The sequence below is a fragment of the Mauremys mutica genome, chromosome 1 (assembly GCF_020497125.1).
Source record: "Mauremys mutica isolate MM-2020 ecotype Southern chromosome 1, ASM2049712v1, whole genome shotgun sequence".
Classification (NCBI taxonomy): Eukaryota; Metazoa; Chordata; order Testudines; family Geoemydidae; genus Mauremys; species Mauremys mutica.
Window position 1 is genome coordinate 265842399 of NC_059072.1, and position 22379 is coordinate 265864777.

The window sequence follows — 22379 nt, forward strand, 5'->3', positions numbered from 1 at the left end:
TATTTATCATTTTTTTGTCACATGATATTTTATTCTGACTTGCTATAGTTTTGGGGATGATGAGTAGGAATCCATAAATCCCATACAAGTGATGAGACACTCAAAGGAGTGATGTCAGTACTCAGCTATACAGAGTCATCCATAGGTGTTCTTATTTTTCCTGCCACCCACAGGAAAACCACTTCTTTGGCAGTTGGAGGTTAAGGAATTTGCTATGATTGTGATTCCTAACATAGTTAACCTGTGGCTTCCTGAGTGATCTAGTGGACTTAGTATAGTTCTGAACTTTAACCTACATGCAAAGATAATTTTTGTTTGTGTAAAGCACCTTTGTTACAGTGATTTAAGAATGAAAAGTACTGGTACTACAGTATATGAGAGCTACATAGCACCAATAATTGTTGTCAAAACTTATACAAGGCATAAAATTATACAAAGCGTCTTTGTTTGTGACCTATGTATTGTTCTGTAGTAGGAGGGCTGGAGGACCATAAGTGGCCACAAGTTCACACTTTACTATATAATGCTTAAAGCAGATATGGGTAAACTTTAAAGCTCAATTTAATGGGGGAAAAAACCCATGGATTAAAACTAAATAGGTTACAACCAAAATTGTAGAATATTAACAACTTTTAAGACAACTTTTATTTGATCATAATGTTTAAATTATAAATATAAAAATGTGACTTTCTTATTTTTGGCAGAGTTCCAGAGATGCAGAAATGAAATTCAAAAGTGAAAGCAGAGTTAAACTTTTTGTCTTGGATCCAGATGCACAGGTTTGACATTTTAAAATAATAAATGTGTTTCTTGTTGTACAAGGTACAACATATCAACAGTTTTCATTTTTGTTTCCTTTTAAAGAAACTTGACTTTTCGGGTATTGAACCAGAAGTGAAGCCATTTGAAGAGAAATTTGGGAAAAGGATTCTAGTGAAGTGTAATGACTTATCTTTCAATCTGCAAAGCTGTGTCGCTGAAAATGAAGAAGGACCAACAACAAATGTAAATTCTTTATGTAAATATTTTGCCTTTATGTATCAGATATATATTAGTTAACCTCTTAATATTGGCATTAGTTGACAATGCACTTCAGACCAATAAATCTCAGATACTGTTAGGAAGAAGGTTGTGGGTTTTTTTTTTTTGCTGCTGATTGATCCATTAAAATGAAAAAGAAAGCATGAATCCTTTGTAAAGCTTTTGTAGCTGCTTCTTTCGTGCTGTTAATGAAAGTGTTTTATTTCTTCACTGTATTTTATATCATGGATATAATAGTCAAAGAATGGTGGCTCGTCTTTGTAACTAATGTACAGCAGTACAGTAGACATATTTCCTTTGCATTTGTATGTCAATACACATCTGTATTTGCAGATAATCTTTTGGGGATGCTGGTGATAACCTTTTTCACACTTTTTAATGTCTAGGTAGAACCTTTTTTTGTCACATTGTCATTGTTTGATATTAAAAACAATCGGAAGATTTCAGCAGATTTCCATGTTGACTTGAACCACGTCTCGGTGAGGCACATGATATCTAATGCAACACAGCAACTGATGAATGCTAATGGTGATTACTTACACAGGACTCAAGATATTATCCATGAGTCTATCTTGCAATATCCTAAACAGGTAAGGAGAAACAATATAAAGTTCTGATTCAGAACAAGAACAGTGGGTTATCTGACACATTTCAAATAGCTTTTCCACTGGGTGTAGATTTAAAAAAAGGAAACTGAAAATATATAATATCTGTGTATATATATATTTTTTTTAGGTAATATTATCAGTTACATGTCCACATCCTGATATATTTCTTGTGGCAAGAATAGAAAAAGTACTGCAGGGAAGTGTTACGCACTGTGCTGAGCCATATATGAAAAGTTCAGATTCTTCTAAGGTACTGTATCTTTTAAAAATTGTGTTGATAAAATGCTTAGACAAAATTACTCTGGTGTTATCACTAAAAAACTCAAAAAGTTGGGTTCCATGTTTTGGATAGCCAAAACTTTTAGATTAATTTTGTATGGCACAGTTTCTTATTTAGCTGTCTGATGGCTTTAATTAAAGTGTCATAGATAAATTTGTTCATATTGCTTTTAAAATGTTAAGATTAGCTTGTATACTGTAAAAATTTGTTTGTATACAGAGCTTTTTATAGTCTTTTACATGGTCATTAAAGAGATTTTACAAAATAATAGTCATACAACTTCAAAACTAAAAGTTTGATATTTTTTGAGCATTTAGAATATATAGGATGGGACAGACTTTCAGAAGTATAGGAAAACTCCAGGGTTTCACAAGCCTAAATGTGTTTTTACATACACATGAACAAATCTGTTCCCCTATGTTTAACTTTTTGTATACCTACTCAAATTCTTTGCTGCTTCGTGACTTACTTAGATTTTTCGGTTATTCCATTTTAGAATCATCATACTGGCTTAAATCCTCTATATATTTACATGTTAAACATTTTTTGTCCAATTAGATTCCCTTATGCAGACAATAGTATGCATTCACGTTTGTCTTCTGAAATGCACCATTTAGGAAGCTATTTTTGCTATTTGTCTTTTCTGACGAGCAATAGCAACTGAAATTGAAGTAATAAAACAAGAGTTTCAACTGCAGTAACTAAAAAATGTCTGGTACTTTGTCACAGGCCCGAAGGTTGCAAGACATAAACATATCTGTTACAGCTCCAGTCAGCTACTGTTGAACTATTTTTTCCTATTTTCCACAGTGCAAAATATAACAGGGAAGAGGGAAGCTTCAGAGTATAGTATTCAACAGAAAAATGATGATCCCTGTTACCAGTTAATATAAAGATTCTTGCATTCATCTTAATGAGCATTATATGTTTCAGTCCATCTTACCATATATCAAACTAAATTATCTGTGTTTTGTAAGCAGCATTTTAATCTTTGTCACTAGTAACAGGCAGCTTTACAATCTAGGAAGCCATTAATTCATAGATTCCAAGTCAAGAAAATGTACCATTGCAATTATCTAGTCTGACCTTCTGTATAACACAGGCTATAGAACTTCCCCAAAATAATAAAAATAAATAATTCTTCAAAATAATTTCTAAAACATATTCTGACTAATAGTCAAAGAAAGACTTAAACAAAAAAATCACACTTATTTTTGGTGGCCTTTATTTACAAGGCCCTTGGCCGTGAGTAGACTTAATTTGGCCTGCAGTATTCTTTCTCTTGATTTGGTACCCAGCACTAGAGCAAAATCATGTTGTCCTTTATTATAGATGGAACTGGTAGCAACACTTGTTAGGGTTGCCTACCATGTGTTTCATTATAACCCCATTTTCAGTTGCTTATGTAACACTATCTAAGTTTAACTGTTTGGGCTGAAATTTTTCTATTCTTGCTCTCTGCCCCAGGTTAAATTTTTTCAGCAAAATTAAACAAAATCAATTTTTCCGTCTCTCACAGACCTTCCTACACATCAGCTTCATTGAGCATGCATCCATGCCCCACAGAGTTTAGTGCTTCTGACAGGGAAAACAGAACCAGCAGACTCTTTGGCCTAGGAGAAGGTGTGTTGGCCTGGAGCAAAATCATTAGTTCTTGTCTCAGTTCTTCCCAACTAGTGTAAAGGGTTGTGAAGTGCATAGACTTATTATTGATGAAAGCCTCATGTTTGCCAGTCTCCTAAGATACAAATGTAATTGTCCATATTTACGGATGGGGTAACTGAGAAGTTGCATAAGGTCATGGTGGCAGAGCTGGGAAAAGAGTTTTCTCTAATATGAGGTATGCAAGTCTTATCCAAGGCACACTGCCTGTCACAATGAATATTGCCAATCTATTTGCTTGACTGATGTGTGTGTAACCACTAGAACTCAAGATGCGTCAGTCAACATTCCTTTGCTGTCTAGCAAATAGCTTTATAATCCACTGGCAAAGTGTATGTTGTAACCCTCTCTAGTTGCTGATCCACAGAAGATAGCAGCCTACTACTGCTACCAGCTACTATTTTAGTTCAAGTGGTAGAGGTCTGCTACACATCTAAAGGTACTGGATTCCAGCCTTGCTGATGACCCATGTGGGGGCCATGTGATAGGATTTGTTGTCTTCATTAAACAAACAAATAATCTAGGAAATTGCACTCTCAAAACTCAGTTAAAAGAAAGCTATGGTTCCAAGTCAAACACTCAGAAATTAGGAAATTTCATAATTAAAGTTACCTGTTCAACTTTTATTTCACCTTGCTCCCTGTGTGTGTTCATAATAATACAAGCTTGAATTATGTGGTCTCATGCTATTTATTTTACAGGATCCCTTCCTCATTCATTCACCCACTCCATCTCTAAAAAGTCTAATCATCCAAGACATCTTCATATATCGCTTCCTCCAACTCCTGGCTTTCACAGAGACTCAGTTCCCTTCATCTGATGCTGCCTCTCTTATGGAGGCCTCGCCTTTTCTCTCACTCCCTGCCTTGGATCCAGACTGCTGTAGCAATGTTGGGCTTTTCCTCTCCTGTTCCTGCTGCTTCCCACCCTCCATCTCCCCTCCCTGCTGTTTCTCCTCTTTTGAACAGCACTGCATCTGACTCTCATCTCCTCGATGCTGTCATCTACCATCCATCCAACACCTCCCCATCAGCCTTCCTTTCTGATTTCAGCTCCTGGCTCACTTTCTCTCCACTCATCAGAATTGCCCACATCCCTCCTCAGTAACTTCAGCTTCCATGAAGATGACCCATCTGACTCCTTAGCTGCACATTTGTTTGTACTGACATCACTAGTGGTTTATATGTAGCCTTTTGTTAAAAAAAAAAAAAAAGGGGGGGGGGAGACTAGGCAAATATCTAAATTGATGAACCCTCTGGAAGACTTTTATGTATCCCCAGTTGAGAACCACTGTGCCCAAGGACCTTAGTAGGTTCTAAAATAGCCTTATTTATTGGCGGCGCTATTCTAGATGGAGCCTCAGATGTTAGAATGCCCACCAGTTTATGGGATTTTTCCTGAACCTCCCCCTGTTGCTGGAGCCCTTCCTTGCTGCAGGTAAGGACTTTGGCGGAAGCGGGAAGACTCTGGCACCTCCCCTGTGCTAGAGCCCTTCCCCGCCACATGGTAAGACTCCAGCAGTGGGGAAAGTCACTGCAGTGGGGATTCAGAGGAGAAAGGCTCTGGCAGCTCTCCTCTGCTGGAGCTCTTCCTCCACCGTGGGAAAGGGCTTGGCAACTCTCTGCCTCTGGAGTCATTCCCTGCTAAAAGGGAAAGACTCTGCTAGTTCCCTGCTGCTAGAGCCCTCCTATGCTACAGGAAAAGGCTCTGGCTAGGGTGAGGGAGGCAGCAGGGAAAAGCTCCAGCTGCAGGGGCAGTGGGAAAAGGCTGTTAGCTCCCTTTTGCAGCCCTTCTCTGCTCAAGGAAAGACTCCAGCATCGAGGAAAGGATGGCAGGTGGAGGCAGTGGGGAAAAGGCTCCTTGCCACAGTAAAAGGCAAGTGGGTAGCAGCTGAAGCTTTTCACTGACATGTATAGCTACATATACAGTACACGTCACCAAAAGTGGTGTGTTGTGTAGACATAGCCTAAGATACAGCCTTGTGTGACCATCCACACTCTCGTCCAAGCTCTCATCATCTCATATCTTGAATACTTCAATATCCTTATTTTTGGCCTTGACAAATGCAATCTTGTCCCACTCATAACCATTCAGACTACTGCGTAAAAGCGAATTTTCCAAGTCCATAGCTTTGACCACATCAGCCCTGTTGATGTGCCCCTTCACTGGTTCCCTCTTCTCTGCTATATCAAATATAAGCAACTTGTCTTCACTTTCAAGGCCCTTCCTGGCCTATCCCCACCTTACCTCTTACCTCTCTTTCAAAAGGTTGACTCCTGCCTCCAACAGGCCCATGAAGTCAGCTGCCATCACTCACTTTTAAAAATTTTATATTTTACTGACTTTTTTCCTCCCAAATTAAGGAGAGAACAGAACAAAAGACAAAAGTAAATGAATGGGAAGGGAGGGAAAGGGGGCAGGAAGGGGAAAGGAAACCGACATCTCAATCACCCAGTTGATACATTTTCAAACAAACACCTTTGTGCTTTTTTCAACACTGCCCCGCAGGCGTGAGATTTGTTCCCTGTAAACATACACAAACCTAATTCATTATCCTCCTTCAAAACCCTCCTTAAAATTCTACTTTGCCTTGAGGCCTTCAAAAAACTTGTCTGCTGGTGTGGTGAGAACACTGCCTGTCATGCTGACCAATATTTTCTTATTGTTTCCTTGTACTTTCCCTTTGATCTGTCTCTTTCCATCTGTTGCCTCTTGTCTTATACACTCTCAGGGGCAGGGGCAGTTTTTTTTCTTCCTTTTTAATTGTTTTTATAATGTTTAGCACAATGTGGTTCTGGTCCATGCCCAAGATTCCTAGAGACTACTATAATATAAATTATAATATTTTTCAACATATAGAATGGAAAATAAATACAGCAGTGAGGGTTTCTAAAAGAAACTGGACTGGGATGCAGTAGAGTTGGGTTCTGTTCCTGGTTCTTCCACAGACTTCATATGTAATGATAGGTGAGACTTCTATTTAAGGAAAAAAAGGCCAAATTAAATTGCACAGGCAGTCTATCTGTTGTCTGCTGTCACCATCTAACTTTTGGGTGCTTGACTTTGCAAATCTAACCTTCTGTTAACTTTTTATGTGTAGGGACATAAACATATGAAACCTGGGGCTCTCCAGTGCATATCTATCTAGTCAATATGCCCTCATTTAGTATGTTACACTCAAGGCCTTATAGAATTTGGTGGGGTCTTAAGGCCCATTTCTGCTTTGCATAAAATTCTATTTCATTCTGTTTCACTTGTCATTTTCTTGCAGTCTAGTGATGACTATAAATATTTGGACAAGTACAAATTAACAAACAATAACAAAAAACTCCTTCCTCTCTATGGCAGATACTGCAAAGATGTCAACAATATAGCTCTAAAAGAAAAAAGGTATCCAAATCACAAAATACGTTTCCTTGCTACAGAATCAGACAAAACATACTGCAGAGTATTTTAACAGTGAGAGAGCAGAGAGAAGAAGCATTTGCTCTCTGTAAGTAAGAGGTGGAAGGGAGAGATGCATAGCCCCAAGACCTCTTCTCCAGTCTGAAGTGAACTACAGGCCAACTTGTACTCTGCCTTCCTCATCTAGACCTTTGATTGCATCTCTGTAGCGTATCCAGTAGAAGGCACTATTAAAGGTACTACAGAGATGCAGTCAGTACGATGGATGGAGAGAGAAGGCAAAGATCAAGTGGGCCGGAAGTGGTAGTGTTTTCTTACAGAATGAAACAGGTGCCTTCAAAGAGTCAGCAGATTAGGTCTTTTTCACTGGTGGAATCACAGAGAATGGCAGGTCCTGCTAATACCTTAAGGAACTATTAAATAATTTGTGTTTTGTTTAATTCTTTGTTACCACTTCTCATGAATTTAGTAATACTGATAAAAGTTAAAATCTTTTAAGAATTGTTTTTTACTTGGTCTGAGCATAGACTTGTTAATTTTTTTATGCACCTTCAACTCCTCATCTTATTGAGTACATTGTATTTTAGGAACTTTAAACTTCATATATATATATGTATATAATATATATTATCATTTGCAGGTTGCACAGAAAGTGTTGAAGAATGCTAAGCAGGCATGTCAGAGACTAGGACAATATAGAATGCCATTTGCCTGGGCAGCTAGGTAAGGGATGCAATTCTTGTCACTCACTATATTATTTTAGCTGATTATTTAACACAGTTTCCTACAAAATAGCAGTGTAAGTCTCATTTGTCAAAATTCAGCTTCCTATTTGTGGGATCCGTTCTTTCTTGGTTATTTCAGTATGGCCCTTTCTAATCTCTGTCATATCCCAGTCATAGATTTTTGGCAAACGAGACTTAAATTTCTGTTTTTTGGTGGGACAGGTATTATAGATGATTGTAACACCTAACCATATGAATAATTTAATTCTACCAACTTTTTTTCACTGACATTTTTTTTCTTGCTTTTCTAAAAAGTAAATTGTCCTTGTTCTGTTTGTTAAAATATTAGCTGCGAATATGGTGAAACTCACCTGGGTACAATTTTAAGAATATTAAATTCTTAATAGAATGTGATACAGTCTAAATAGTTTCTTTACCGTATCCTCTTGTTACCAAAATTTAAAGAGAGAATTTGACTTTCAGGACATTGTTTAAAGATGCATCAGGAACCCTGGACAAAAATGCAAGATTTTCTGCTCTCTACAGACAAGACAGTAATAAACTCTCAAATGAAGACATGCTTAAGTTGCTAGCAGATTTCAGGAAGTGAGTATATAATTTCTTAATATTACAAAAGTTTAATATCTTTCATCATTGTTCCTTTCTTATGATACATTTAAATTAGGGCTGTCAAGCGATTAAATAATAATAGAATACCATTTATCACATTTAAATAATAATAGAATACCATTTATTTAAATATTTTTGGATGTTTTCTATATTTTAAAATATATTGATTTTAATTACAACACAGAATACAAAGTGTATGGTGCTCAGCTTATATTTATTATTTGATTACAAGTATTTGCACTGTAAAAAAACAAAAATAGTATTTTTCAATTCACCTAATACAAGTACTGTAGTGCAATCTCTTTATCGTGAAAATTGAACTTACAAACGTAGAATTATGTACAAGTCCACTGAGTCCTACTTCTTGTTCAGCCAATCACTCAGACAAAGAAGTTTGTTTTCGTTTGCAGGAGATTATGCTGCCTACTTCTTGTTTACAATGTCACCTGAAAGTGAGAACAGATGTTCTCATAGGGTACGTCCATACTTACGGCCGGGTCGACGGGTAGCGTTCGACTTCTCGGAGTTTGAACTATCGCGTCTAATCTAGACGCGATAGTTCGAACTCCGAACGCGCTCCCGTCGACTCCGGAACTCCACCACCGCGAACGGCGGTGGCGGAGTCGACAGGGGAGCCGCGGACTTCAATCCCGCGGCATCTGGACAGGTAAGAAGTTCGAACTAAGGTAGTTCGACTTCAGCTACGCTATTCGTGTAGCTGAAGTCGCGTACCTTAGTTCGACCCCCCACCCTAGTGTAGACCAGGCCATAGCACTGTTGTAGCTGGCGTCGCAAGATATTTATGTGCCAGATGTGCTAAAGATTCATATGTCCCTTCATGTTTCAACCACTATTCCAGGGGACATGCGTCCAAGCTGTTGACGGGTTCAGCCTCTCTCCTATAAAAGGTGAATCACCACTGGTCCGTGAGACCAGCGCCGCTGCGACGGTATGGAGGCAGGGGCAGTGGCCCACTCAGTGACAGTACTGGAACCTGTGGGGTGTACCTGTTATACTCCCACCGTTCCTCCCAGGCCACATAGGACAAACTGCCCCTGGCACCACAATCGGAGCACGGTGCCGAATCCGATGTGGGAGCAGTGCAGCGGGCCCCAATGCCCAAGGAGTCGTCCCCAGACAAGCAAGGGGAAGCCGACGTTTCCCCTGCAGTGCAGTAGTCTTTGTCGTCCCCGGTGGTGGGCCTCTGGCAAACAAGCAGCTGCCCCAATGACTTCAAGGAGCACCAGGCCTTGCTCAAAAAGGTGGCTGCCAACCTGGACTTGGAGGTCAAGGAGCTAGTGGAGGAGTCCAATGATCTCTTTAATGTTGTACCCTCCTCCACCCTGGCCCGAGTTGCATTGCCCGTCCACCCAGGGGTCCTAAAAATTGCTGAGTCTTTGTGGCTGACCCCTTCTTCCGTTCCGCCTACCTCCAAGAAGGCAGAAAAGAAGTACTATGTTCCGGCAAAGGATTTTGAATACCCGTATACCCACCCTCCAGCAGGATACCTGGTCATGTCCGCCGTCTACGAATGGGACAGGAAGGGACAGGCGAGCGGCACACCAAAAAATAAATATGCCAACAGGCTGCACTTGTTTGGCAGGAAAATTTATTTGACAGCCAGCCTGTAAGTTCACCATCACACCTTGCTAGGTAGGTACAACTTCAACCTGTGGAACTCCATCACAAGTTCAAGGAGGGCCTCCCAATGGACCAAGCCCAGGAGTTCGCCGCCTTAGTGGAAGAGGGTGAAAGTCGTCCTCCAGATGGCCTGGGACACTACAGACTTGGCGGCCAGGGTAGTCACCTCTGCCGTGGTCATGAGGTGCAGCTCCTGACTGCAGTCCTCCAGGCTGTCCCAGGAGGTGCAGGCTACCCTTCAGGACCTCCCATTTGAGGGAGCAGGGCTCTTTTCAGAGCTGACCGATGCATGGCTCCATGGCCTTAAAGACTCCCATGCCACCCTCCATTCCTTGGACCTATACATCCCTCAGCAGGCTAGAAAGCCATTCCGTCCCCCGTGTCCTCTGCCTCCGTTGAGGTCCTGGGGTGTCCCCCGATCCAGCTGCTACAGGAAGAAGGACAGAGACAAAGGTTTAAATGGCAGAACCCTTCATCTTCCCATTCCTCTGCCCAGCTTGGCAAAGGAAGCCAGAAACAGGCATTTTGAGGATGTGCCTGAGGATGGCGCCCCAGTCACTTCCCAGGATCCTCCCTACTTGCTCTTTTCTCAATCACCTGCGCTCCTTGCGGTCGACCTGGTCACAGCTGACAGTGGACTGTTGGGTACTCGACATAATATCTTTGGGCTACATCCTGCAAGGTGGAGCCAGGTCGCCTGCCCTTTGCCAAGAAGCCCTCAGGCTATGGGACTTCTGTGTACAACACAACATCCATCTCATAGGTGGCATACACCTTCCCTGGGGCCAGGAACACCTTGGCAGATCGCCTCAGCAGGACCTTCCCGTCTCGTCATGAGTGGTCTCTCCAACCAAAGGTGGTCTGTATCGTATTCCAGAGGAGAAGTACTCCCCGTGTGGACCTGTTTGTGTCCAGATAGAACAGAAGATGCCACATTTTCTGCTCCTTTCAGGGGTTCGGCAGAGGATCCCTGTTGGATGCTTTCCTGCTCCCATGGTCAGGGGCTCTAATGTACGCCTCTCCCCTCCCCCCTGTTCCATTGATCCACAGAGTTTTCATGAAGATCAAGCAGGACAGGGCAAAGGTGATCCTTATAGCTCTGGCTTGGCTGCACCAAAGCTGGTTTGGCATGCTGCTGGACCTCTCGGTGGCAGGTCCATTACAGATACAGCTCTGGTTGGATTTGCTGTCACAGAACCATGGCAGTCTTAGAATCATAAATTATTAGGGTTGGAAGAGACCTCAGGAGGTCATCTAGTCCGACGCCCTGCTCAAAGCACGACCAACGCCAACTAAATCATCCCAGCCAGGGCTTTGTGAAGCCAGGGCTTAAAAACCTCCAAGGCTGGAGATTCCACCACTTCCCTGCTCTCCCCGCAGTTTAGTATAATCTGCGAATTTGCTGAGGGTGCAATTCATCCCATCATCCAGATCATTAATAAATATGTTGAACAAAACCGGACCCAGGACCAACCCCTAGGGCACTCTGCTTGATACTGGCTGCCAACTAGACATCGAGCCGTTGATCACTACCTGTTGAACCCAACAATCTAGCCAGCTTTTTATCCACCTTATAGTCCATTCATCCAATCCATACTTCTTTAACTTGCTGGCAAGAATACTGTGGGAGACCATATCAAAAGCTTTGCTAAAGTCAAGATATATCACATCCACTGCTTTTCCCATATCCACAGAGCCAGTTATCTCATCATAGAAGGCAATCAGGTTGGTCAGGCACGACTTGCCCTTGGTGAATCCATGTTGACTGTTCCTGATCACTTCCTCTCCTCCAAGTGCTTCAAAATAGATTTCTTGAGGACCTGCTCCATGATTTTGCTGGGGACTGAAGGGAGGCTGACCGGTCTGTAGTTCCTTGGGTTCTCTTTCTTCCCTTTTTTAAATGTGGGCACTCTATTTGTCTTTTTCCAATCATCCGGAGGTTCTGCATCTGAACCTGGCAGCACTGCACCTGATGGCTTGGCTGCTGCATGGTTAAATGCAAAGATGCTTCGTGGTGTCCAACAGGTCCTGTTCAGTAGCAGAAAGACCTCCACCAGAGCTACCTACCTGGCCACATTGGAAGCGGTTCACTTTTTGGACCTCGGATAAAGGCATTCAGCCCAAGTGGGCCTCTCTGCAGTTAATGCTGGACTACCTTTTGTATCTCAAGCTCCAAGTCCGCTTGTCTGCTATCTCAGCCTTCCGTCTGCTGCTCAAGGGTAGGTCGATTTTCACCCAGGACATGACTGCCAGGTTCCTCAAGGGCCTTGAACGCCTTTATCCTTACGTCAGGGATCCCGTCCCTCCATGGGACCTGAATCTTGTGCTGTCATGGCTCACAGGACCCTCCCCTTCAAGCCTCTGGCTTTCTGCTCTCCTTCTCCTTTCCTGGAAGGTTGCGTTTTTGGTTGCAATAACATCTGCCTGCTGGGTCTCTGAGATTAGAGCGCTTACCTCGGAATTTCCCTATCCAGTCTTTTACAAAGACAAGGTCCAGCTGTGGCCACTCCCAGCTTTCCTGCCCAAGATGGTCTTGGTTTCTTACAGGCCAGGACATTTACTTACCTGTCTTTTTTTCCAAAGCCACGTAAATTGGAGGAGGAGCGTAGGTTGCATTCCCTAGACATCAGGAGGGCTCTAGTCTTTACATTGAAAGGACTAAGCCATCCAGAAGTCGATGCAATTGTTGTTGTGGTGGCCGACAGGATGAAAGGTCAGTGTCCACTCAAAGAATTTCTTCTTGGATCACTGGATTTGCTGCTGCTATGAACAGGCAAGGGTGCCACCTCCAGCGATCATGACCACCCATTCAACCTCTTATACAGCTTTCCAACCCAAGTGCCTATCCAGGACATATGTAAGGCATCCACCTGGTTGTCCATCCACACGTTCACATCCTATTATGTGCTTATCCAGCAGGGCTGGGACGATGCTGGTTTTAGTAGAGCAGTGTCACAAGCCACAAGACCATGAACTCGGAGCCCATCTCTGAGTATACTGCTTGTGAGCCACCTAGAATGGAATCGATATGAGCAAGCACTCGAAGAAAAAACCAGCAACACCATCACAGGACCTAACCAGATCAGCCACACCATCACCGGTTCATTCACCTGCACGTCCACCAATGTAATATATGCCATCATATGCCAGCAATGCCCCTCTGCTATGTACATCGGCCAAACTGGACAGTCTCTAAGGAAAAGGATAAATGGACACAAATCAGACATTAGGAATGGCAATATACAAAAACCTGTAGGAGAACACTTCAACCTCCCTGGCCACACAATAGCAGATCTTAAGGTGGCCATCCTGCAGCAAAAACACTTCAGGACCAGACTTCAAAGAGAAACTGCTGAGCTCCAGTTCATCTGCAAATTTGACACCATCAGCTCAGGACTAAACAAAGACTGTGAATGGCTTGCCAATTACAGAACCAGTTTCTCCTCCCTTGGTTTTCACACTTCAACTGCTAGAACAGGGCCTCATCCTCCCTGATTGATCTAACCTCGTTATCTCTAGCTTGCTTCTTGCTTGCTTATATATACCTGCCCCAGGAAATTTCCACTACTTGCATCCGAAGAAGTGGGTATTCACCCACGAAAGCTCATGTTGCAAAACGTCTGTTAGTCTATAAGGTGCCACAGGATTCTTTGCTGCTTTTGAAGAAAAAACAGTTACCTACCTTTCGTAACTGTTCTTCAAGATGCGTTGCTCATGTCCATTCATTACCCGCCCTCCTGCCCCTCTGTTGGAGTTGCCAGCAAGAAGGAACTGAGAGAGCGTAGGGTCGGCAGCGCCTAATATTCCGATGCATGAGTGCGGGACTCAAGGTGGCACTGCTGCCAACCCTAAGGATACCGCTAAGGCAAAAGTGTCTGATGACTGTGCACGTGGGCACGCGCACACCTAGAATGGAATGGACATGAGCAACACATCTTGAAGAGCAACAGTTATGGATGCACAACAGCTGAACACCTTATGTTTGATAAGGCAAAACTTGTGTTTAAGTCAAACATAACAAGGTGTTCAGCTTTGTCGTGTAGTGCTCGTATACTCTGTTGTCAAAGTGTTCTGTAGCATCTCAAAGGGTAGAGTGTAGGTATGTATGTGTTTTGGAATGTTGGGATATTGCTTAGAGTTGAAGTTGCGTTGGACGAAGTAGCATAGACCTTAACTTCATATTTCTGCTTTTTCAGAGGTTTAAATGTAGTCACCACATTATGGAGGGGCATGAGCCACCACCAGGCAACCTTAATTCTGCATTAATGAAAACATTTTTTTTGTATTTAATATAAATAAAACCAAATTAACACTCCTCAAATAAGAGCTCTCTCATACATTCTGCTCCACATATCTATATATTTTTTGTTGTTCACTTATTTCACAATTTTCAGAATCTTGAAAACATTGAGATTCTGCTTAATTGTGATTGGGGACCAAAAGTATTATTCCGGGCAAGAAAAAGAAGCACAACTATACTGATTCTTTTAAAAAAGCAACTATTTTCCTACAGGTATTTCTGTTAGTAATTTGTGTGTTAATTGGAGTTGGCCTAAACTGAATGTTGAATATTTCCATGATGTGTCAGCATTTTTTTTTGTTTGGTTTGGTTAAGTCAGACCCTTCAAGATATTTTAACATTGCATTTCCTGTTTTTTTTTCTATCTGCTTTTTTTTTCTTCTGTATTTCTGATAGATTTTGGCAACTGACCTGACCGTTTTTGTTGTTTCTGTTTACAGACCTGAAAAGATGGCCAAGCTGCCAGTTATTTTAGGAAATCTAGACATAACAATTGATAATGTTTCTCCAGATTTTTCTAGTAAGTATTGATAAGCATTATTAAATAATTGAATAAGCTTTTTTACTTCAAATTTTTTATTGTTTTTAATCTGTTTTCAGATTATGTTAACTCATCATACATTCCCATGAAACAGTTTGAAAACAGTACCAAAACAGTAGTAACGTTTGAAGTAGAGGAATTTGTTCCCTGTATTCCAAAACATTCTCAGCCTTTCACCATCTACAACAATCACCTTTATGTTTATCCAAAGCACTTGAAATATGACAGTCAAAAGTCATTTGCAAAGGTGAGTGTAAGGAAAATACTAAACTCTTGTTGTGGACTGCAGTTCTATTCAGATATTAATGACCAAATATATATTCTGTTTCTATGATGATGGTTCTCAATAAATGTTTTTTTTTTAAATATTGTTTTAGGCTAGAAATATTGCAGTATGCATTGAGTTCAAAGATTCGGATGAAGAAGATTCTCAGCCTTTAAAGGTTTGTCTGTGATTTTGGTATCTAATAGAAGAAAAACATTAAGATTTACAGGTTTAGAGGTAACACGTTATGGGCCTACACAAGGATTAGAGTTGGGATCTTTGTCTTCCTTCTCTTTGGCAGTTGGATTGTCCTGAAGATGACTTGGTAACCTCTGAAAGGTAATGGGCAGAGCCACTAACTATTGGCTAGTCTTGGTGAAAATATTCCCACTGGTCTTTTTATTTCTATCCTCACCTGAATGAAGCTTCCACAGAAGAAGCGTGTTGCGGTGTGGGGTGGTTTGCTCCTACTCAAGAGGCAAAGCTTTAAAACATTGACTGACTCAAGTGCATTTGGCTTCCTGACTAGGCCTGACTGACTGACTGCCACAGTGGAATGGGGAGAAAGTTGCCTGAGAGAGCCTAATGCTGGTTTTCTGGTGTTAGACAGGGCTAAAAGTGAATGATAATTGCTACAGTTCCATAAAGGGGAAAAAATTATAATCCTGCCTTAACTGCTTCTCACTAACAATAGGCTTTCTGAATGGGGCTTTCACTCTATATTTTAAATCATTTAGCAGTACATATTTTGATGCACAATAAACTGTAGTAATAAAACATTGTTTCTGTTGCTAAATAAAATGGGAGAGCAGCTACGTACAATTCCAGAAATTCATTAGACCTAATTTTTTAAAAGTGACTAATGAATTCGGGTGTCTCCATTTTTGAGTGCCCAACTTAAGAAGCCTTTAGGAGACCTGATTTTAAGTAAGTGTAGAGCACCTGTCATCTGAAAATCAAGGTGACTAAAAGTTGGGCATCAAGAAATTGAGGCACCCAAAGCCACTAGTTCCTTTTTAAAATTTAGGCCTTAAAATGTGGTTCTTAGAATGTCTCCAGCACAGACCCTCTCTTCAGGGCCCAACACAAATACTACCTCCAGAGAATCCTACTTGAAAAGTAAGGAAAAGAAGCATCATTCTGGCACTGAGGAGGTGTGAAGGAAGGGAAAAAGAAGCACATTCTTTCCTCCTGATCAGCTCCCCAGTGCAGGTCCTTTCTATGGTGACTGTGCTGGAGCAGCAGCATCAATAGCTCTTGGTACCAGAGCTGCCAGTGCAGATGCGATCACTGTGGATCTCAGAAGGGTTCACTTCACTGGAAATCCCTAGGACCGTTTCCCTGTCTACATGCTGCAGTCCAAATAATAACTCCATTAGTGCAGATTACTCCTCATCTTGTCTGGAACCATCACCCAATCCTCCCCATAGAGTCACCTCACTGCAGGATTGGTACAGGGACACCCTTAGTGCCATTTGGGGTGGATTTGAGAGGCACGCTGATTTCAGCACCTGGGGGACTCCAAGGGGTTTGGCCCCTGCAGCCTTCCCACAGATACCAGATCTTTGGAGGGTCCTCTCCAGTTAATAATATGAGATTATATTCAAGAGTGTAGTCGGCTCCTTATTGAATCTGAAATACCCAAGCTATCTGAACCTCATGCCGCGGGAGGTGCGCCATCAGTCCTGCCATTAGTGCTCAGAACATTGTCACAGCCTTCTGTACCAGTCTCAGAACTGAGGAAGCTGATCCCTCACCAACACTCTCTCCTACCTCCACCTGACATGCCCCACCAGTGGCTGATGTGCAGGTTGATTTGGACCCACTTGATGAGGTCCCCTAGATGATGGAAAATCCCTTATTGGGGACACAAACAGTGCCACAATTCTCCTCGTGGTTGTATTGACGCCTCTGCTATATCTCCACCTAATGGACTACAAACAGTTCCTGGAGTATCTCAGGAGGAAGGGAAATAGTGTCCAGTTACCTACAGAGACAACAGTGGCAGAGCCCCCTCATCCCCTCTTATATATTCTCCAAGTCTGAATGCAAGTTAATGTCTCTTACCCAGGGCTTACACCTCCAGTCTTCTCTGGCAGTCTCCAGGAAAGCACACAAGATGTATCCCGTTGCATCCAATGTTTCCATTTCTTGAAAAGTTATCCAACCCCAAACTCCCTAGTTGTTTTAGTTTTGAACCTCCCATTCCATTTCTACCAACAGAGAGGGTAGCAGGCTGGGATGCCTTTGGATGTAAGACCTACTAGTCAGGTTCTCTTTGTATGAAAGTTTCCAAGTGTGGTGGCCAAGTACCATTATGCCTCCAGGTTGCCATTAACCACAAGTTGGAAGCTCTACCAGACAAATAAAAGCAAGCAGCGAGATCTGGTCAGAGGGTCGCATAGTGGTTTGATGCACTGTTAGGACAGCCTATGACAACTCAATGCCTGTTCCAGAGCCATGCCACAGAAACTTCCCTACATAGGTATTCCTGGGTGCATTCATTCGGGATCACTTTGGAGGCACAGAGTAAGATCAAGGACCTTCTATTTGAAGGGCAAGGTCTTTTCAGCAAAAAAGTAGATTAATTAATCAAAAGGATGAAAGTTGCCAGGGCTAGAGCTTGTTCCTTTGGCCTCATTCAACCCTTGTTCCTCTTAGGAAACCACCAGCATATTCCTCCTTCAGATATCAAAGGCAGGGAGTGGCCACATCCCAGAACTTCCCCTCCCTGAGCCTCTAACTTGACCCCCACCCTTTAAAGGAAACCGAAACCAAAAAAAACAAATGTTTCTTTACAGTTCACCTTCTCTGTCACCAAAAAAACAAGTTTAATGTTGCAGTTGAGAGCAGAGTTAGTCTTCCTGAGTCCGTTTCCTTCCATCCCCTCCTTTTGAGTTCTGTCTGTCCTACTTGCAATTACTGGGTTTTAGAGAACATTCACAGTAGATATGCCATCCAGTTCTCTACCAGCCCACCTTCCCTGAACCTCTTTGGGGACACTTCTCACAAGGAAGTCCTGTGGGATGAAGTGGACTCCCTCTTCTCAAAAGGAACCATAGAGGAAGTCCTTCTATGAACATCAAGGGAAGGGCTTCTATTCTAGGTATTTCCTGGTTCCAAATTCCTTGTCTACACGAGTTTTGTCAGTGCAAGTTACACTGGCGTACAGCCACCGCTGTAATTAAACTGCTGTTGCATGTCCACACTATACTCTTTGTGTTGGTGGAGCACATCCACAATAGCAGCTCTTGCATTGACACAGAGAACAGTGTACTGTGGATACCTATGCCGCTGTGCAACTGGACTCAGGGTGCCTTGGGAAGGGTTTGCAGTGCCTCATGGGGCAGGTACAGCATCACATGATGAAGGTTTCTCAAACCCATTGTTTCATGGGCATCCTACTGGATTGCCAGCCACTTTTCAACGGCCCTGGTAACCTGCAACCCAGCCATATCTGTCAGAAAGCATGGATCCTGCACTGCTGTTCAGTATTGTGCTGTGCGTTATGAACACAAGTCTATAAGAGGAGCTCAGTGTTGGGCTATTTGGCTGAGGGATGCCTTGAAGGAACATATTAACACTGAGTCACAGTCGTGTGTTGTTGTAGTGTGCTGAGCCTGGCATTGTTTGTTTGCACTGTACTGTGAGCCTTGTAATGATTGCTCTGTGTGTCCGAAAAGTAGCACATTTTAAATCACTTTTTAAAGTAGCGCTCGGTAATATGACCGAACTGACATTGCTGAACACTAACACAAGAAGCCCACAGAAGTGTGGGGAGATGGCAGCGTGTGTGTGTGTGTGTGTGTGTGTGAGAGAGAGAGAGAGAGAGAGAAACAGAGACAGAGTGATTGTTGGGGAAGTGTGTGTTTTGGGGAAGAGTGAGTGTGTTGGCATGCTGGCTCTTTAAGTTCAGACAGCAGCTGGAAGCAACCAATCCTGAGGCAAAAGCTGGTGCCCAGACAGCTATTGTGCCCCTGTCCCCTCAACCCCCCAGCTCAGTGGAGACCAGTACACCGGCGGGGAGGGGTGGGGGAAGGGGGACACGCTGACATCAGCCTCCATCTCCCTCCCTGGCTCTGTACAGCACAGCATGAGTCTCCCTCTCCCTGCCCCCACAGCAGCAGCCCTCCCTGCCTGCCTGTCTGCCACTGCAGTTCTAGTGCCTGGGAGAGCAGGATTTTGTGTTAATGTTCTGATTCTGTGATTCCATCTGAGTTTTCCCACTCCCTCCTCTGTAGTCCAGGAAGGAGTGTGCTTGCTGCCCAGAGCTGCATGCTCAGCTGGGCAGTAGCCCTGTGACTCTGCATGCTGAGGAATTTCAACACTTCCTGAAGCTTTGAAAAGGGAGGGGTGCATGCCTGTGTAGCTGGATGCAGGGCAGCAGAGTTCAAAACAGCTCTGGTCATGGTGGGCATTGCAGGATACATCCTGGAGGCCAGTTATGACCAACACAGTGTCTACACTGACACTTTGTCAATCTAACTTTCCTGCAAAAAGCTCTATGCCTCTTGTCGAGGTGGTTTTATTTTGCTAGCAAAACAGAGTTTTGTTGGCAGGAGGAGCATTGTAGTGTGCACAACTCCACTGTTTTGTCAGCAAAAGCTGCCTTTTGATAACAAAACTATATAGTGTAGACAAAGCCTAAGACAGTGAATGGTCTCAGACCTTGTCTGAATCTCAGAAACCTGAACGGATACATCAAGACTTCTGTTTAAAATGCTAACGTTGGGCTCCAACCATTCCCTCCTATCAAGGAGACTGGTATGTGAGTCTCACTTGATCGATGCTTATTTACATATGACCATCAGAAAAAAGCAGTTCAGATACCTGAGTTTCAGCATTGGAAACAAACATTTCAATACATTTTTCAGCTTGTACATAGGTCTAAAGGTCGTCACAAAGTGCCTGGCTGTGGTAGCTGCCCACTTAGAATGCCAGGGGTCACATGTCTTTCTTTATCTATGACTAGGTACATTGTGGTCTCCATTACTTTAATATTTAGGCACCACACAATCTTATAATTATTTATCCTCATAATGTCCCCCTGAGTTAGGGAAAGAGTATTATTCCTATTTTAAAGATATAGAACCGAGGCAGAGAGAGACAAAGTGACTTGCCCAAGGTCACACAAGAAGTCTGTGGTGAAAATTATAATTGAATCCAGGTCTCCAAGTCTCAGGCTAGGACACTTAGTACTGGGCCAGCCATTCTCCCGCTCTAATAAGAGACAAATCACAACAGGGAATGACAGAATCATATTTAAAACTTGCAATCCGTTCATCACCAAAGCCCTGCAGTTAAACTGGGAAAAGTCTACTCTGTCTCCTTTTCAAAGAATCATGTTTAATGGACAGTGGTGGATTTAGTCCAAGCAAAGGAAAGGAGAGATTCCTCGGCATCCAGAAAACACCAGCCTAAGAGCATACCTGAATCAACCTACAAAGTTATTCCTTAGGCTAATGGGTGTCATGGCAATCATGACGTGACACTATATATATATGCCTGCCTACATATGACACTGCTGCAAAATTGGCTGGTTCAGTAATTAATTAGCCACCTCCATATTCAGGAACAGGGGAAATTCAGTCTCTTGAGGGAAAACACACAATGCTAGCTACACTACACAAGAGCAGTATACCTCTCAAGTTCAGGAATTCTCATTAGTCTCTCTAAAATGTGCACCTGCTATCTCAGCACATTACCAGTCAGAACAGGGAGAAACAATACTTTCTCCTCCTACAATAGCCAGATTCCTAAAAGGACTCACTAAAGTTTTTACCCAGTAACCACCTCATTATTGGGATTTAAATTTAGTGCTCTGGCCTTCCATCTGCCCATCAACAAGGGACACCAAATCCCATAATTGTGAATGCACAGAGGTACTCTTGAAGAACAGCAGTTACTGGTAAAGTGGCCTCTTTTTAACTGAGCCTAATCTTTGAGCAAATGAACATTTCTTCACTTTCCATTCTTTGTTTTAAATTTCTCCAATTTGTTTTTAAAATATTCAACTTTAATATAATTGTTCAAGCTTATTTTAATACAGTGCTCTTGTCCACATCCCACAGTCCAAAGGATATTAATGCAAGATTAATTTTTTAACACTTTGAGTTTTAGCTCAGTATCCATCATATTTCCCGATAGTAAAAAGAGTCTAAAACGTCATTAATATGTGCCATGAGCTATAAAAAATTGCATTGCAAAACTTTATTTTTAAAGGAGATAATGTAAGAAAAAATAAAATACTTTTGACAACAAGGAGGAATATAAGTTAAGACTGATAAAGGACCATTTTTTCCCCTCTCCTGATTCTTAGTGTATCTATGGTAGACCAGGTGGACCAGTGTTTACAAGAAATGCATTTGCCAATGTTTTACATCACCACCAAAATCCAGAGTTTTATGATGAGGTAAGCAATTCTAATTGCGACTTCACTTTTACTGGCTTTCAGTATGTATTTTTACAAGTTTCACAGATAGCAAAACAGACTAATGTGGAGATAGTGTGCCCATTTGGGGAGAGAGGTAAAGTGTATCATGTATTTAATTTCTGAACTTTAGAAGTTTCTTCATAACTTTTTATTTAATTTAAATTGAACTCAAGCTCTAATTGTAATTGAAAATACAGTGTTGTCTGTAGTATTATTAATTATGCTTATTGCTTCATTCACTTTTACATTATGAAAATTAAATTAAACTTTTTTGGTCCTTGATTTATTTATTTATTTTATGTTGGCTTTGCAAAAACATTAAAATCAGACCCTGTTATTATCTTTCAAACTATTACTTCTACATAATTAATGTAAACCTTACACATTGTATGACTGCATTCTTAAATCTTTCTTCAAATCTCATTGAAACCAAGTGTTGTTCTCAGGTCAGAGTGGACAACTGCATGCTTGTTGTACATTAACTGGTATGATGTGCCTCTGCATGATTGAAGACTTTTTCTTCAAAAAAATCACTGAAGCTGATGTTTATCTGCCTTTCAGATTAAAATAGAATTGCCCACACAGCTACATGGAAAACATCATTTGTTTTTCACATTCTACCATGTCAGCTGTGATAATTCAAGCAAAGGCAGTACCAAGAAGAAAGATGTCATTGAAACACAAGGTTTGGCTTGTTGACCCTTTTTACTTTTAATAATCATTTAGCAGATCTCAAAAAGTGCATTCAGCTGGTATACTGGATACCTGTTGCATTGATGCAGTTAATTCTGTAATATTAATCATAGTGAAAAAATAGATTTGCCATGTGAAATATTTATCCTTAATTT

At 41.9% G+C, this 22379-nt stretch overlaps 1 protein-coding gene across 1 annotated transcript in view; it reads left to right on the plus strand.

The window, feature by feature from the left end:
* Positions 1–22379, plus strand: part of DOCK9 (dedicator of cytokinesis 9) — a 309382-nt gene that overhangs the window by 153607 nt on the left and 133396 nt on the right. The window contains exons 10-20 of the mRNA XM_045009174.1: positions 705–779; positions 865–1005; positions 1428–1631; positions 1777–1899; positions 7637–7719; positions 8205–8327; positions 14733–14812; positions 14893–15080; positions 15211–15276; positions 21418–21510; positions 22093–22216. Coding sequence (XP_044865109.1) covers positions 705–779; positions 865–1005; positions 1428–1631; positions 1777–1899; positions 7637–7719; positions 8205–8327; positions 14733–14812; positions 14893–15080; positions 15211–15276; positions 21418–21510; positions 22093–22216 — 1300 coding nt within the window. The remainder of the gene's footprint in view (positions 1–704; positions 780–864; positions 1006–1427; positions 1632–1776; positions 1900–7636; positions 7720–8204; positions 8328–14732; positions 14813–14892; positions 15081–15210; positions 15277–21417; positions 21511–22092; positions 22217–22379) is intronic.